The 17,076-nt window shown below is 34.7% G+C and overlaps 1 protein-coding gene across 1 annotated transcript; it reads left to right on the top strand.

Annotated features, from left to right (window-relative positions):
- The first annotated feature begins 522 nt into the window (after positions 1 to 522).
- LOC133671171 (putative disease resistance protein RGA3) lies at positions 523 to 3,692 on the top strand. Its single transcript, XM_062091829.1, has 3 exons — positions 523 to 3,211; positions 3,344 to 3,393; positions 3,500 to 3,692. Exon 1 carries the CDS (start codon positions 677 to 679, stop codon positions 3,209 to 3,211), a length of 2,535 nt encoding a protein of 844 aa, XP_061947813.1. The 5' UTR covers positions 523 to 676; the 3' UTR covers positions 3,344 to 3,393; positions 3,500 to 3,692.
- Positions 3,693 to 17,076: the final 13,384 nt, after the last annotated feature.

The raw sequence follows: 17,076 nt of genomic DNA, 5'->3' as shown, positions 1-17,076 counted from the left end.
TACAGATGGATGAAGATGAAAGATACAACTGAAAACTAGAATCTGGACTCTACACTCTTCTGGTTAGCAAATTACAGACCTAATTTTTAAAAATTTTAATTTTAAAAGATAAAATTAACAAAAATAAATTTTAAAAAATCACAATAAAAAATTCAAAAAATTAATATAAAAAAATATTATAGCAATCCGTGGTTTTGTGAAACTTTCGGCTTGAGAATTACTGGGAATGTTGATTTTGCATTTTAGTGATTCCTCTGTGTGAAATGTGGAAACTGAGGGTGGGCCATGATATTAACATATCCCTGTTTTCCAAGCCACAATTTCAATTGATATCAAATATAATGTATCAAATAAGTTAATAATGTATTTAATTTATTATTTATTATTTTCCCTCCTCAACTTGGTACATAAATTAAGATTAAGTAGATAACACGTAGGGTGGATTCATAGCTTCTTGGTCAACTACTCAAAAAACAATTAAGGATCGCTAATATAATGAAGAAAAGAAAAGAAAGACAGCAGGCGAGCAACCAATTAAACAAGCGATCCATGGAGCCATTGTACATTTTAATTAAGAAGACTCAACGACTTCTCCTCTCCACTCAGAAAGCAGAACTCCACTCTTATCTCAATCATTTCTTCCTATCAAACACTTCTCCCCTCACTCAAAAAGAAAATGGCCGAAGCTTTTGCAGCCGAGATTGCAAAATCCCTTCTATGGAAGTTAGGCTCTTTTGCTGTTCAAGAATTTCGTTTGGCATGGGGACTTGAAGCTGACATTGCTGGTCTTGAAAAGAGATTGAAAGCCATCAACGCGGTGCTGTCCGATGCTGAGCAGAAACAATCAAAGAATGAGAGGATTCGGTTCTGGCTCAACGATCTCACAGAAGTCTTGCATGATGCTGAGGACATGCTGGACGAAATAGAGTGCGAAACTTTGCGAAGAGAGGTGGTGAAAACTACAGGGAGCACCAGCAGAAAGGTACGACACTTCTTTTCAAGCTCTAATAAGATTGCATTCCGTTTAAGAATGGGTCATAAGATAAAGAAGATCATAGAAAGACTAGCTGAGATTTCATCTCTTAAGTCTGACTTCAACCTCAGCGAGCAGACTATTGATTGTGGTCATGTCTTGCATGATGAAACAGAGATCAACCGATCCTTTGAGAGCTTTTCCGGTCTTATCGGAAGAGATAAAGATACAGAGCGCATCATCAACCTTTTAATAACACCTTTTAAGGTTGGTGATGCACATCCCTTTGTCCTTCCGATAGTAGGAATGGGAGGCTTGGGGAAGACATCTCTTGCCAAATCGGTGTGTGATGCTGAAAATGTAAAAAGTCATTTTGAACTGAAGATGGAGGCATGTGTTTCAGATGATTTTTCCTTGAAACATGTGATACAAAAGATTATTAAATCTGCAACTGGGGAAAGATGTGCGGATTTCAATGAGGGTGAACTTGAAAAAAAACTAGAAGAAATTTTGAAGGGTAGGAAATACCTGCTTCTTTTGGATGATGTTTGGAATGATGATGCTCAAAAATGGTTGTTGTTGAAGCCTTTGTTATCAAAAGGTGCTGATGGAAGTAAGATTATAGTGACTACCCGTAGTCAACGTGTTGCTGAGATTATGGGTACTGTTAATACTGCGTACAACCTAAGTCTTCTTGGTCAAGAGGACTGTCTGTCGTTGTTTTACAAGTGTGCATTCAAGGAAGGGCAAATGGAGTTGTATCCAAATTTGGTTGGAATTGGGAAAGAAATAGTGGCCAAATGCAAGCAAGTTCCTCTGGCAGTGATTAACTTGGGGACTCAACTGTATGGTAAAACTGATGAAAAAGAGTGGGAATCGGTGAGAGACAGTGAGAAGTGGGAAGAAGAGGGAGATGGTATTTTACCTGCCTTGAAAATAAGTTATCAAAGACTGCCGACACACCTGAAAAGATGCTTTCTTTATTGCTCCGTTTTTCCAAAAGATTACCCATTCTATGATATCTCATTGGTGCATTTTTGGATGGCACAGGGGCTCATTCTCCCATCATCAAATCCAAATGAGAAGTTGGAAGATGTTGGCTTGCGTTATGTGCGCGAGTTGATGTCAAGATGTTTCTTCCAAGATTATGAGGATTGGGATTATGTTGCTTTCTTTAAAATGCATGATTTAATGCATGAACTTGCATTATCATTGTCACAAAGTGAGTGTTCGATCATAGACTCTCAAAACCACCAAATTTCCAAAACGACCCGTCATTTGTCAGTTCTTGACTCTGATTCATTTTTTCATAAAACTCTCCCCAAGTTTTCAAATGAGTTCCACCATGTGCGGTCAATAGTCTTTGTAGATAGTATAATGGGGCCTACATGCAAAGCAGATTTTAAGAAATGTTTGTCAGAATTTGAGCACTTGCGATGTTTGGAATTAATGGATGATTCTGAATTTGAGGTTTTCCCGGAGAGGATTGGGGCCTTGAAACATTTGAGATATCTCAAGTATAGGTCCAACGCAAACATGAAAAGACAACCAAAATCTCTTTTCAAATTACAAAATTTGCAAGCTCTGGTTACAGGTTTTGGATTAGAAGAGCTGCCCAAAGATGTGAGGTACATGATCAGCCTTAAATTTTTAAGTCTAGCTACTCAGCTGAAGCGGTTGCCAGAAGAAGGGATTGGGCGTTTGGAGTGTCTTCAAACTTTATTCATTGTTGGTTGTGAAAATCTAGAAAATTTGTGCGAAGATATGCAAGGTCTTAAAAGTCTTCGGAAATTGCTTATTAGTAGTTGTGGAAGCTTGATTTCTTTGCCACGAAGTATCAAATGCCTGACTACTCTCGAAGGATTTTTTATTAATAACTGTAAAAAGCTTGATTTAATGACAATAGAAGAAGAAAAAGAGAAAAAAATTCAACCTCTTTCTCTCTCCCTTCGTATTGTACTTTTTGCCAGCTTACCAGCAACTCTTGCTCTACCAGAACAGTTTCTTCAAGGATCTGCAGAATCTTTACAAACACTTATCATCACAGACTGTCCAAACATTAGAGAAATGCCAGATTGCATCGGCAATTTAAAGAAACTTCAAAATCTTGAGGTCATTTATTGTCCAAGTTTGAGCAAAAGGTGCCGAGAGGGAAGAGGAGAAGATTGGCCCAAGATCGCACATATCCCTAAAATCAAGGTTGATGATGATGACAGTGGTGAAGAAACATCTGGTTAGGTACGAGTCATGAATATTTATATCTATCATAGTTAGTTTCACTTCTTTATCCATTCTTCAATTCCATTTTTTTCCTTTTAAATTCTTTTCAACGTTTATTTGACAAAAACCTCTTGTGTTTTGGAGGGGCAGGTTCAAGTGGAACTCCATCAGATTTAACCCGAGCAAAAGAACAAGACAAGGCATGTCGCATGATAAAATGCAAAGTTAACTAATTCATTCAGCAATTTAAATTTCTTTGAACTCAATACATCATTTTGAAATTCTATGTTTGTCTAATTTCTTCAGGTTTACTACTGTGAGGGTCCTGTCGGCTAAGATCTTCCAACAACAGTTAGTCACTTACGAAGATCAGCTTAAGGCTCGGAGTGTCTGCTTTGTGTAATTTCCTTGGCTAGCTGTGTGTGTTGATTTGTCATTGATAAATTGATAAACATTTTGTTGTTCTGAATTATCTTATTTAAAATATTGTGTGTGATCATTTAAATAATTATGCTTAACATATAAATTAGTCCTTCTAAACAAACTAAAAGCTGGAGTTGGGAGGACAAGGAGCTTATTAACATATAAATTAGTCCTTCTAAACAAACTAAATATTGTGTGTGATCATTTAAACTAGTTATTTGTCTCTAATAATACAACAGTCATCAAGAAAAAGAAAATTGCTGACCTAGTTAATTTCATGACCTGGCTTATATATTTAGCTTATTAATTTTGATTGAGTAGAGATCGAGTTTAATAATTTTTTTTTATTGTATAAATAGTTTTTAATTTATTTAATTGTTTGTATAAACTTTTTAAATTCTATTTGAGATTTTTTTATGTAAAAACTAGTAAAATACACTTTTTAAAAAAAATAAAAATTTGTTGAGGGTCAAATAGCTAGAAAAGATATTCTTTCATCTCTTGTGTACTTCTGCTTCTTTCCCACCATTCTCCACTTGGTCAAATATGGGCAGCCATGATATTAACATATCCCTGTTTTCCAAGCCACAATTTCAATTTCAATTGATATAAAATATAATGTATCAAATAAGTTAAGTGTGTGTTCGGTATTGCGGTAGCTGTTGTGGTTGTGGTTTGAAAAAAGTTGTTTCATAAAACGTACTTTTAGTTAAGGTTAGTTTGAAAAAATAGGTGTTTGGTTAAAACTATGGTTGAAATTGAGGTTAAACAAAAAATAGTTTAATGTGTTTGGTTAAGAATGCTTTTGGAATTGAGGTTATAAAATAATTTAAAAAATTATATATTAACATTGATGGTTTTTAATTTAAATGTTATAAATTTAACTATTGCTATTGCATCATAAAATAAATAATACTTTATATAAAATATTTTTTATTGTTCCATTATAATATCTACAATTCTATCATGTATGAAATACATCCGACAAGGACTACAGTTTTTTTGGTTTCTTAAGCACGCAACAACATCAGGTAAAATATAATCAGGAACAAAATTGAAATTGCGATCAAGTTCTGCAAATACTACGTCATCAAGCGATCTTTGTTTAATTTATGTAGTTTCATTGAATAATATTAAACACTAGTTTTTTGAATAAAATACAATTAAAAAAATAAAAAAAAATAATTTTTATTGTTTATTTTATTAGATCAAACCTGTTTAAATACATTTTAAATTTTAGACCGGAACCGGTTCGGCAGAAATATTGCAGCACGCGAACAGTGCAGCAAGCTGTACTATTCCTGCTAATTAATTAGGAACAGTGCAGCATTCATGCTAATTAATTAGCCGGATGTGAGCTTGCAGCAGAAAGGCAGGAACGCGACGAGAGAAGCAGATAATTTCTGCTTCAACAAAACAACGTTTTCGACGCAGTTAATAGTAGGGTCCACATACAAAAATCACGGTTGATTTCATAACCAAATAATATATTTTCACTGTTACATAACAAACACAGTTGTAAACGCTTAGACAAACAGAAAGTAGATAATAAGTAGGGTGGAATCATAGCTTCTTGGTCAACTACTCAACAATTAAGGATTAAATCGATCGCTATCAGCAATTCAGTAAAGCTACTGGATACTTTTTGGTGTCTAGTTTTCCTAGCCTAGCCGGAACAATTGGTTGATAAATTTTTTGCATCTAATTATCCAACATGATTTTAATTCTATGGTTCCAGGGTGAATTTAACCTCACTAGATTAGTGGTTATTGGATACCAAGGTTGTCAATTCCGTTCTGTTCCGTCTGGAATGGCCGAAACATTTCATACCAATTCAAAAAACGGAACAAATTTCATCTCATTTTAAATCTCGGTCCGTTCCGGATTTTTCGGCTAAATTCCGCCCGAAACGTTCCGGTTCCATTCCACATGTTCCGTTCCGCTCTTGAAAAGCTATTGAATCAAATTGAACCTTATTCAATTTAATTAATTAAACCACCCAATTATAAAAAGCTCTTTTTTATTACTATTTTCTATAACAATGATATTAATAATAACATTGAAAATTATTATTACTATTTTCATTAACAATGATATTAATTTTTTAAAATTAGATTTATCACTAATATATATGGTTTATATTCATGTTGTTTTTTTCATGTTTATACTTTGTAGGAATTTGAGCAAAATAAGGGATGCTTTAGATTTCATTAGCCTTAATAACATTGATCTAACTTTATATTTAAAATATTTGTGTTAAAACATTTTACTTTCATAATATTTTGATATTTTGTTTAAGTTGAATTACTTTAAGTTAAAGATCTATTTAATCTTGACTATTTAGAAATATTTTAAATTTTGAAATTATATTTGTTTGGCATTGTGTTTGTATTGCATAATTTATAATTAATTTATCTTAAATTTGAATTATGTTTGTTGAGTATATATATATATGAACAGTATAACCCCGAAACGGCACGCTGAAACACTCTGAAACTGAAACATTCCGTTCCCATTGAAAAAACAAAACACCTACCGAAACGGAATTGACAACCTTGTTGGATACAAATAAAGTAAATAAAAAAAAACCCTGGAAGAACCCAAAAAATCCTTTAAAATAAGTCCAAAAAAAAATCATTAGACCCGAGTTATCAGACTCGAGCCCAATATACAACTAGAGGAAAAGAAGCTGGGCTCGGGCATAAAACTAAAGCCCATGTTAGGACGGGCGTGCGCGCCCCAAACCCAACATTAATGAATCCAAACAACGCACTTGAATCTATTATTTACTTTTAATGAGCTGGAACATCTTGTTTAAGTCCAACACTCATCAGAGAATTTTTTTAAAATACCATGTGGATCCCTCAGTATTTTTTACTAATCCTATGCATATTATTTTAAGTATAATACAACTCAAAATATTAAAATTATAAAGTTACACTTTAACCTTTCATTTTCACAATAGCACAAGATTTATAGGCCATTAAAATATCATGAATCCTTTATTTGGGGTGAAGTGTTTGAACTTTGATGACTCAAACTCATTATTAATTTAATCATACATCAAATCTACAGTTATAGATGCTATAAACAATTAGCAAAATACTATTGAAAAACAAAGTTATCTATTTAGAAGTTTAACGAGACTATTATTATATAAATACAGATTTTTGTTCTCTAAGCTCACACAATAAAAATATGGACTTTTTTCTACATAAATATACTATTAAATCTTGAATCTTAAAAAAAAACAAAATATTCGCGATTGTTTTTCATCAATAGCTGGTTGTATATTTTAATTTATTTATTTTTTCTTATAAGATATAAATGCAAATTTCCTGATTGTTTTTCACCAATAGCGGGACTTTCTATTCTATTTTTCTATCATATTTTTAAATCTAATTTTAAACCTAAATAAAATTAATTAGCATCATCACTATCATGATTGAAAACTCTTGAGAAAGTACATAAGATAGGATAGGTCATGATCATCTTTTGATCAGATGAATCTCAGAGTATGAGAGACACATCACTTGTTTTTCTACTAGGGTTGTTTATGCTATTGTGCTTACTGCTTAGGAAGTTCTAAGTAAAAGATAGATTCTTAAGAAGATTTTTTCTAAAATAAAAGATTTGATGACCATCATAAATTCGTTCCTTCAATCACCACAAAAGTAAAGGATAAATTTTTTTTTCTTTGTTTTTTACTCCCTGGCCATGCTTGAAGAAAATATTTTAGGACTAGTTTAATTTAAAGTAAAATAAATTTTAAAAAATTAAAATATCTAAAACATACATATAAAATACAAAAACAAACAAGTTATTACTCTGATACGCAGCTGTAATGCACTCATAATAAGAAATTGATTTGTAGGCAATAATTGATGAAAAAACAACTGTTTGCTCTGTTTGGTCTTTGCAAAAGTTAGGAAGTGCACCGGCTAAGCTCCTTTAATGAAATTGGTGCATTTAGTAAAAGCACATAAATTCCACCAAAAAGAACTTCTAAAATTAAAATACATTTCAATGGTCAAAGATAAGGGTACATGCCAAAGACAATAATTCAAACACATATTAGATAATAGATGCTTATAAAATTAAATATTAATCTAAAAATAAATATTTATTTAAAATAATTATTTTTAGAAAGCAAACTAAAATCAATAATGCAGTCCATTTCTCAACCAAACTAAATTCCCAATTAATTTAGTATTTAAGAATAAAAAAAAAACTAATTTAAAAAAGTTAAACTTACTAGACCCGCAAACCAAGTCAATCAACCAAATCTTCATATTATCTTAGCCACCCTCACCATTATGTCAAGTATCAACTCATGGTATGTCATGATAAAATGCAAAGTTGACTAATTCATTCAGCAATTTAAATTTCTTTGAACTTAATACATCATTATTAAATTTTATGTTTGTCTAATTTTTTTCAGCTTTCGTTGGGGTTATAATTCGGGGACTTCAACTCATGGTATGTCATGATTTTATCTTTGTAATTACTGTGTACAGCACAACAACACTACTTTTTCTATATATAATAAAAGCCTAGTCGAAAGGTAGAGGCAATTCATACAGATGTGTAATGGTATCAGAGCCTCTCTCATAGATTATTACCTATGATTTTTTTTTTCTAATCAGTTTGATATTTTATTAATTCTTAATTTTATAGGTGAAACATTTGAGATATATTTTTTTCATGGCGAACACAAAAATAAAAAATTCTCCCAAAATCTATTTTCAAATTAGAAAATTTGCAAGTTCTGGTTGTGGGTGAAGAAGGATCAGAAGAGCTGCCCACAGATGAAAATCAGCCTTAGATATTTAGTTATAATTGCTAAGCGGTGCTTTACTGAGATTTCTTCGAACTTTACTGATCTGTAAGTGTGAAAATCTACAAAAGATGCTTTCTTTGTTGTTCCATTTTTTCAAAAGATTACTACTTTTATGATGTCGTTTGAATTCCGTATGGGTTGATGTATTTTTAAATAAAAAAAACTTTTTTAAAAAATAATTTTGGATGTCAAATGACAGCTTGGAACATGCTGGCTTGCGTTAGGTGCGCGCGTTCATCTCAAAATGTTTCTTTTTAAATGCATTGAATAATAAGCTCTCAGAACCACCGATTTTCCAAACTATTAAAATATTTATCAGTACTTTGATTCCAATATTTTATTTTTTCATTAAACTCTTTGATATTATTTTATATTTAATTTTTATCAAATAAATAAAGATAATAATATTTAATCTCGTAACCATTTAATCAACAAGATTCTAATACCATGTTAAAAAACCATTTTAATTCAATAATTTAAATTATTAGATAAAATTTTAAAATATAATTTATATCATTCTATACTAATAATTAACTCCTACATCACGAAGAAAACAACTGTTTGCTCTATTTGGTCTTTGCAAAAGGTATGGGGTTACCCATATTCTACGAAGTACGAACCCATCCACAAACCATTTTGAGTAAAAAAATAAAAAGATGCGGGTCCAAGCCGAAGAAGTGCACCGACTAAGCTCCTTTAATGAAATGGCTGCACTTAGTAAAAGCATATCAATTCCATCAAAAAAAACTTTTAAAATTAAAATAAATTTCAATGGTCAAAGATAAGAGTCCATGCCAGAGTGCACCGGCAATTTAAAAAAACTTTAAAAACTTAAGATCACTCGTTGTCCAAGGTTGAGCAAAAGATGCCAAGAAAGAAAAGGAGAAGATTAGTCCAAGATCAAACATATCCCTAAAATCGAGGTTGATGATGATGACAGTGGCGAAAAAACATCTTTTTAGGTAAGGATTTAAATTTATCATATTTAGTTTCACATTTTTATCCATTCTTCAATTCCTTTTTTTTTCCGCTTAAATTCTTTTCCCCGAAAACAAAATGCAATTATTATTTGACAAAAACCTCGTGTTTTCAAGGGGCAGGTTCAAGTGGAACTCCATCAGATATAACCAGAGCAAAAGAACAAGACAAGGCATGTCGTGTCATGATAAAATGCAAAGTTAACCAATTCATTCAGCAATTTAAATTTCTTTGAACTTAATACATCATTATTGAATTCTATGTTTGTCTAATTTCTTAAGGTTTACTACTGTGAGGGTCCTGTCGGCTAAGATCTTCTACAACAGTTTGTCACTTACGAAGGCTCAGAGTGTCTGTTTTTTGTAATTTCCTCGGCTAGCTGTGTGTAATAAATTGATAAACATTTGGTTGTTCTGAATTATTGGCTTGCCTCTTTATCTTATTGAAAATATTGTGTGTGATCATTTAAATAATTATGCTTAACATATAAAATTCGTCCTTCTAAACAAACTAAAAAGCTGAAGTTGGGAGGAGAAGGAGCAAGCAACTTGTCTCTAATAATACAACAGTCACCACGAATTTCCATCTTACTGCAATGTCTCATTCATGAGTTTCAAAGATCTTAACGAAGAGACATCCATTTCCGCACCCTTCAAGGACATCTACCCTTTCTTTATATCTGAGTAATGCATGGGAACATGCTGTTGCTCTAATTAAACTCTAAATTAAAGGTCTGCATGACTAGCTATCATGCTGTTGGGAAAACTCGGGACAACTAACCGGATCAATTCAGCGGAATACAATTCACAATTCACAAGTCCCAATCCTTTTTCCCTCTTTGTGCAGTAAAAAACAGATTCAAACAATGATCAAATATAATGCAAATAATCACACAAATTAACACCAAGATTTTTACGTGGAAAACCCGATGCGGGAAAAACCACGGGACCGGAGTTCACCTAAAAACTTCCACTATCACAAATAATAGGTTCACAACTGTTCTTCCTCAGATTTAACTAAGGGATACAACATATATATCATCAAGAACTACTTGTTCTCGGATTACAACAAGATTAAAGGAGAATTATTTGAGAAAAACTCACAAAACTGACAGTCCCGTTTTCTGTCAAAACGGCCAGCTTCCACACCACCAATCTTCGATCCAACCGTCCAGAATGAAGAGGAATGTGTCTAGAAGCTGCTGTCAAAATCTCAGCCCGATCCAACGGTGAACGAACTGGAAATCGAAGAAAGAACGCAGGCTGCTCTGCTGCCTCTTCTTCTTTCTTTCTCTCGGTTTTCTTCTCCTCTCTTGTTAAATTTGCTACTGCCATCTACATTTAATTTAAACCAAGGAGGCAGCTGCCTCCTTAATTAATGTGGTGGTCCCCCCATCACATGGTGCGGGACCACACAACAAATCTCTCCCTCACGCACCATGTGAGGAATTCGCCATACTTGCGATCAACATGTAAGCTTCAATTTAGGAGGCTCTGACAAGCCTGCTTCTTTTCTGCAAAACTCAAACTTCTCTCTCGGTAGAGGTTTGGTCATCATGTCTGACACGTTGTCATCGGTATGGATCTTCTCAACAACAAATGACTTCATCTCTATAGCATCTCGAATCCATTGATATCTAACCTCAATGTGCTTTGACCGAGAGTGAAAAGTAGGATGCTTACTGAGATGGATTGCACTTTGACTATCACAGTGCAACACAAAGTTCTCTTGAACTAGGCCAAGTTCATGTAAGAACTTCTTCATCCATAACAACTTTTTGCCCCCTTCAGTAAGAGCAATATATTCAGCCTCTGTAGTGGATAATGCCACACATTTTTGCAACCTTGATTGCCATGAGACTGCTCCCCCTGCAAACTTCATCAAGTATCCTGATGTGGACTTTCTAGAATCAACATCACCAGCCATATCTGCATCTGTGTATCCATCCAACACATGTTTATCATTACCAAAACATAAGCTGAAACTAGAAGTACCTTTGAGATACCTGAGTATCCATTTCACTGCTGACCAGTGTTCTTTACCAGGATTGGAGAGGAACCGACTAACCATACCAACTGCATGAGCTATATCCGGCCTTGTGCAAACCATGGCATACATCAAGCTACCAACTGCTGATGCATAAGGAACCTTTTTCATCTCATCTCTTTCTTCATCACTTGAAGGACACTGCTTAGAACTTAGTTTAAAGTGGCTTGCAAGTGGAGAACAAACCGGTTTGGAGTTGCTCATGTTGAATCTCTCAAGTACCTTTTGGACATATCTCTCTTGAGATAGCCAAAGTTTCTCCTTCTTCCTATCACGTGTGATCTTCATGTCAAGAATCTGTTTTGCCGGTCCTAAGTCTTTCATTGCAAAAGACTTGCTTAACTCTTCCTTCAAAATCTGAATCTTCTTAGCATCATGGCCAACAATCAACATATCATCCACATACAACAGGAGAATAATAAAGTTTCCATCTGGAAACCTTTTCATAAATACACAATGATCAGAAGTGGTCTTGTCATAACCATGATCCACCATGAAAGAATCAAACTTCTTGTACCATTGTCTTGAAGCTTGCTTTAACCCATATAAGCTCTTTTTCAACTTGCAAACTAGCTGCTCTTTACCTTTTGCTTCAAACCCTTCAGGTTGTTCCATGTAGATCTCCTCATCTAAATCACCATGGAGAAAGGCAGTTTTCACATCAAGTTGCTCAATTTCAAGATTCAAACTAGCAGTTAAGCCAAGCACAACTCGGATTGAAGACATCTTGACCACTGGTGAAAAGATTTCTTCAAAATCAATACCCTTCTTATGACCGAAACCTTTCACAACCAATCTTGCCTTGTACCTTGGCTGTGAGCAATGTTCATCAATTTTCAACCTGAACACCCATTTGTTCTTGAGTGCTCTCTTACCTTTAGGAAGCTTTACTAACTCAAAGGTATGGTTTTCATGCAAGGATTTCATCTCTTCTTGCATTGCTTTCAACCACTCACTTTTCTTCTCATGTGACATAGCTTCATCAAAGCATTCTGGCTCTCCCCCGTCAGTAACCAACACATACTCATGAGGAGAGTATTTGGTGGAAGGTTGGCGAGGTCTAGTTGACCTCCTCAATTGTGGCTCATCTGGAGCTTCCTGCATAACCTGTTCAGGAATAACATCAATATCATTATTAGCTGATTCAGGATCACCAACTAATGGCTCATTAAGAAAACCATCATTTTCATCATTTTGCAAGTCTCCCCCATGATTAGCAGGCATCAAAGGTAACTGTAGAGAAGGTGCTGGATTTGAATTAGATGGAATAAAAGTAGTAGACTCTGTTTTCTCCTTCAGTTCGAAGTCTTCAATGGTTTGATCTTCAAAGAAGATAACATCTCTGCTTCTCACAATTTTCTTCTCCTTTGGATCCCATAACCTATAACCAAACTCATCATCTTCAGAGCCCAAGAAAATACATTGCTTTGTCTTGCTATCAAGCTTAGACCTTTCATCCCTTGGAACATGTACAAATGCTCTGCATCCAAACACTCTCAAGTATGCATAGGAAACATCCTTTCCTTTCCAAACTCTATCTGGAACATCAAACTCAAGAGGAACTGATGGAGAAAGGTTGATCATGGCAACTGCAGTCTTCATTGCCTCGCCCCAAAAGGACTTAGGCAGCTTTGCATGAGAGAGCATACATCTAATTCTTTCAACAATTGTTCTGTTCATTCTCTCAGCCACTCCAATTGTGCTGTGGAGTCTTAGGAACTATCTTCTCTAACTTGATGCCATGTTCCCTGCAGTACTTCTCAAAAGGACCCCTGTATTTACCACCATTGTCTGCTCGAACACATTTCAGCTTTCTACTAGTTTCTCTTTCAACTCTGGCATGGAAATCCTTAAAGACATCAAACACCTGATCTTTGGATTTCAAACAAATAGCCCAAATCTTCATGGAGTGATCATCAATAAAACTAACAAAGTACAATGCACCTCCAAGAGACTTATCAATCATTGAGCAAACATCAGTATGAACTAAATCAAGAACATGTGATCTTCTATGTGGAGGTGATCTTTGAAATGCAACTCTATGTTGTTTACCAACTAAACAATGAGTACATGTGTTCAAGTTCATACCTTTTAAAGGAAGGTAGTTCTTCTTGGCAAGGATGCCAAGGCCTTTCTCACTCAAATGTCCAAGCCGCTTATGCCATAGATCAGTAGAGCAATCTTCAATTGCATTCACCTCCCCTTTGATCACCTTGGCTTGTGACATGTAGAGACCCATTTTCTTCCCTTTAGCAATAATTAGGGAATTTCTGGAGAGCTTCCATTTACCATCTCCAAAGTAACTGTGATAGCCTTCTTCATCAAGAGTACCAGTAGAGATCAAATGTAGGCGCATATCAGGCACATGCCTAACATCTTTGAGTAGCAACTTGCACCCAGTATTGGTTTCCAACCAAATATCTCCAATGCCCACAACACTAGCCATCCCTTGATTTCCCATCCTAACTTGACCAAAGTCACCAGCAGTGTAGGATGTGTAAAAATCACGTCGGGGTGTAACATGATAAGAAGCTGCTGAATCTGCAACCCAGGTGGTATCTTGACATGCAAGATTAACACAGCCATCATCACACACAATGGCAACATCACCATCAGACACAACTGCAGCTGTACCATTCTCTTCATTCTTGTCTTCATCTCTACCCTTTTTATCTCTTTTATACTTTCTGCAATCTTTTTGCATATGCCCAGGCTTGTCACAATAATAACACTTAAAACCCTTCCTTGACTGAGATCTTCCTCTTGGCTTCCATTTGCCTTTTCTATTGCTGGATTCTCCATCTTGCTTGCCGTGAGAGAACCTGTTTTGACTTCTCCCTCGACTTTCTGTAACAAGTGCATGAGACTCGGAAGTGCTTGTCCCTTTCCTCCTCTTCTCTTCATTGAGGATACAATCCTTCACTGTTTTCAAAGTGAGCTTTCCATTCGGAGTAGAATTGCTAAGTGACACTACCAAAGTCTCCCAACTATCCGGCAATGAACTCAATAGGATTAATGCTTGCATTTCATCGGCTAACTCAAGGTTCATCAATGACAGCTGATTCAAGAACCCTTGGAATACATTTATATGCACCGAAGCATCTTCACCATCTCTATACTTCAAATTCACAAGGTCTCTAATTACAAAAACCTTGTTTTGTGCACTCTCTTTGGCAAATGTTTCTTCCAACATCTTCCACACTGTATAGCAGTCATGTTCTTGAGAAATATGATTAATGGACTTAGAAGATACCCATTTTCTAACATTAGCGGTAGCCTTTCTATTTAGTCCATTCCATTTTGCATCATCCATGTCATCAGGCTTTATTCCTTTACATTCAATCGGCAAAGCCAAATCATTGCAATATAAGTGATCCTCCATCATTGTTTTTCATAGGAAATAATTTGAGGAAGTGAGCTTTATCATACCCGAATCTTCCTTTTCCATTTTAACTGCACAAGAATTCAATCTACACAACCAAATGCTCTGATATCACTTTGTTGGGAAAACTCGGGAAAACTAACCGGATCAATTCAGCGGAATACAATTCACAATTCACAAGTCCCAATCCTTTTTCCCTCTTTGTGCAGTAAAAAACAGATTCAAACAATGATCAAATATAATGCAAATAATCACACAAATTAACACCAAGATTTTTACGTGGAAAACCCGATGCGGGAAAAACCACGGGACCGGAGTTCACCTAAAAACTTCCACTATCACAAATAATGGGTTCACAACTGTTCTTCCTCAGATTTAACTAAGGGATACAACATATATATCATCAAGAACTACTTGTTCTCGGATTACAACAAGATTAAAGGAGAATTATTTGAGAAAAACTCACAAAACTGACAGCCCCGTTTTCTGTCAAAACGGTCAGCTTCCACACCACCAATCTTCGATCCAACCGTCCAGAATGAAGAGGAATGTGTCTAGAAGCTGCTGTCAAAATCTCAGCCCGATCCAACGGTGAACGAACTGGAAATCGAAGAAAGAACGCAGGCTGCTCTGCTGCCTCTTCTTCTTTCTTTCTCTCGGTTTTCTTCTCCTCTCTTGTTAAATTTGCTACTGCCATCTACATTTAATTTAAACCAAGGAGGCAGCCAGCTGCCTCCTTAATTAATGTGGTGGTCCCCCCATCACATGGTGCGGGACCACACAACACATGCCGAGTAGATTTTCTATTCCAAAAAGAAAATCACAGAAACTTCCTTTAGAGGCAGAAGTTTGCTGCTGCTACCTGCATATTGCAACATCCTGATATATAGGTGTAGAGCCTGAAAGCTGCACTATAAATGTAATCTGGTTCAGTCATCGATCGAGAATCAGATGTCTCATGCATGAGTTTCATAGGCAACACTTAACAATAAGATGAGTAGATGTGGCAAAAAAGAACTTGACAAAGAGACATCCTTTTCTGCTCCCTTCAAGAACCTACCATTTAAATAAAGGATTATTATTACAATAATGCTTCGGAACATACTGTTTCTCTAAAGGATTAACTATGTCGTTAAAATTATTAGAATTATATATTTCCTTATACGTTTTTCTATGGAGTAAATTATTGTTTTGTCATTCGGCTTTTTATAAACAATCCTTCAAACAATGTTTGAAAATATTAATTTTTATTTAGCATTACTTTTTTTTTCTTCTTTTTCCCTTGGCTTTGCTCATAAATTTTTATATCGGGACTAGTTTGTCCATGGTACAAACACTACTAGGCTCATAACTTATTAAAAGTTTATAAATTTTTGTGGTGCAACTTGTTTTTTTATAAAATTTTAAAATTTATTTGTTAAAATTGTTAAAGTAATTCAGATCAAACATAAAAGGAGGCTAGAATTCTCAATAAGATATTTATTATGAGTGCTTAAGTTAACCTAAATACAAAGGAATTATATATAGGTTAAACTGAAAATACTATTCTACCCTTAATAAATAAAACTAGATAAATATTACTTAACATCTCCCCTCAAACTCACGATGCGGCATCTACAAGCATCAAGAGTTTGCCAACTAGAAAACAAAAACAAGATATGGAATGTGTCTTGGTAAAGAAATCTGCAATCTGCAAGGAAGAATGAACAAAAGACAAAGTAATGGTGTCATGCTTGAGATGATGACAAGTAAGATGACAATCGATCTCAATGTGCTTAGTTCGCTCATAAAAACCGAGTTGTGAGCAATCTGAATAGAACTCTGGTTGTCACAATTCATAGGAGTAGGATGAGAAAATAAAACTCTCATATCAGCAAGTAACCAACGTAACCAAACAATCTCTTTGGTAGTAGATGCCATGACAGAAGCTATAGGAAAGTCGAAATACCAGATTGTGTAGAAGCGGAAGACAAAATATCACTCCAAATTTTTTTATTTTTCTTGCAGAAAGTTAATTCAAATACCAAATTGCAGAAACTAAAGAGAAGACAAAATACCAAAAGAATTGCAGAGACAGAACAAAAATACCAAATTGCAGAAGCTGATACCAAATTGCAAAAACTGAAGAGAAGACGAAATACCAAATTGCAGAAGCTGATACCAAATTGCAGAAACCGAAGAAAAGATGAAATACCAAAACAATTGCAAAAACAG

The sequence above is a fragment of the Populus nigra genome, chromosome 13, assembly GCF_951802175.1.
Source record: "Populus nigra chromosome 13, ddPopNigr1.1, whole genome shotgun sequence".
NCBI lineage: Eukaryota > Viridiplantae > Streptophyta > Magnoliopsida > Malpighiales > Salicaceae > Populus > Populus nigra.
Note: the sequence above shows the minus strand (reverse complement) of the source record. Positions and strands in the feature narration are given on the sequence as shown.

Bases quoted from the DNA above. Each gene is read 5' to 3' on its own strand.
- LOC133671171 (XM_062091829.1), top strand. From the start codon at position 677: ATGGCCGAAGCTTTTGCAGCCGAGATTGCAAAATCCCTTCTATGGAAG.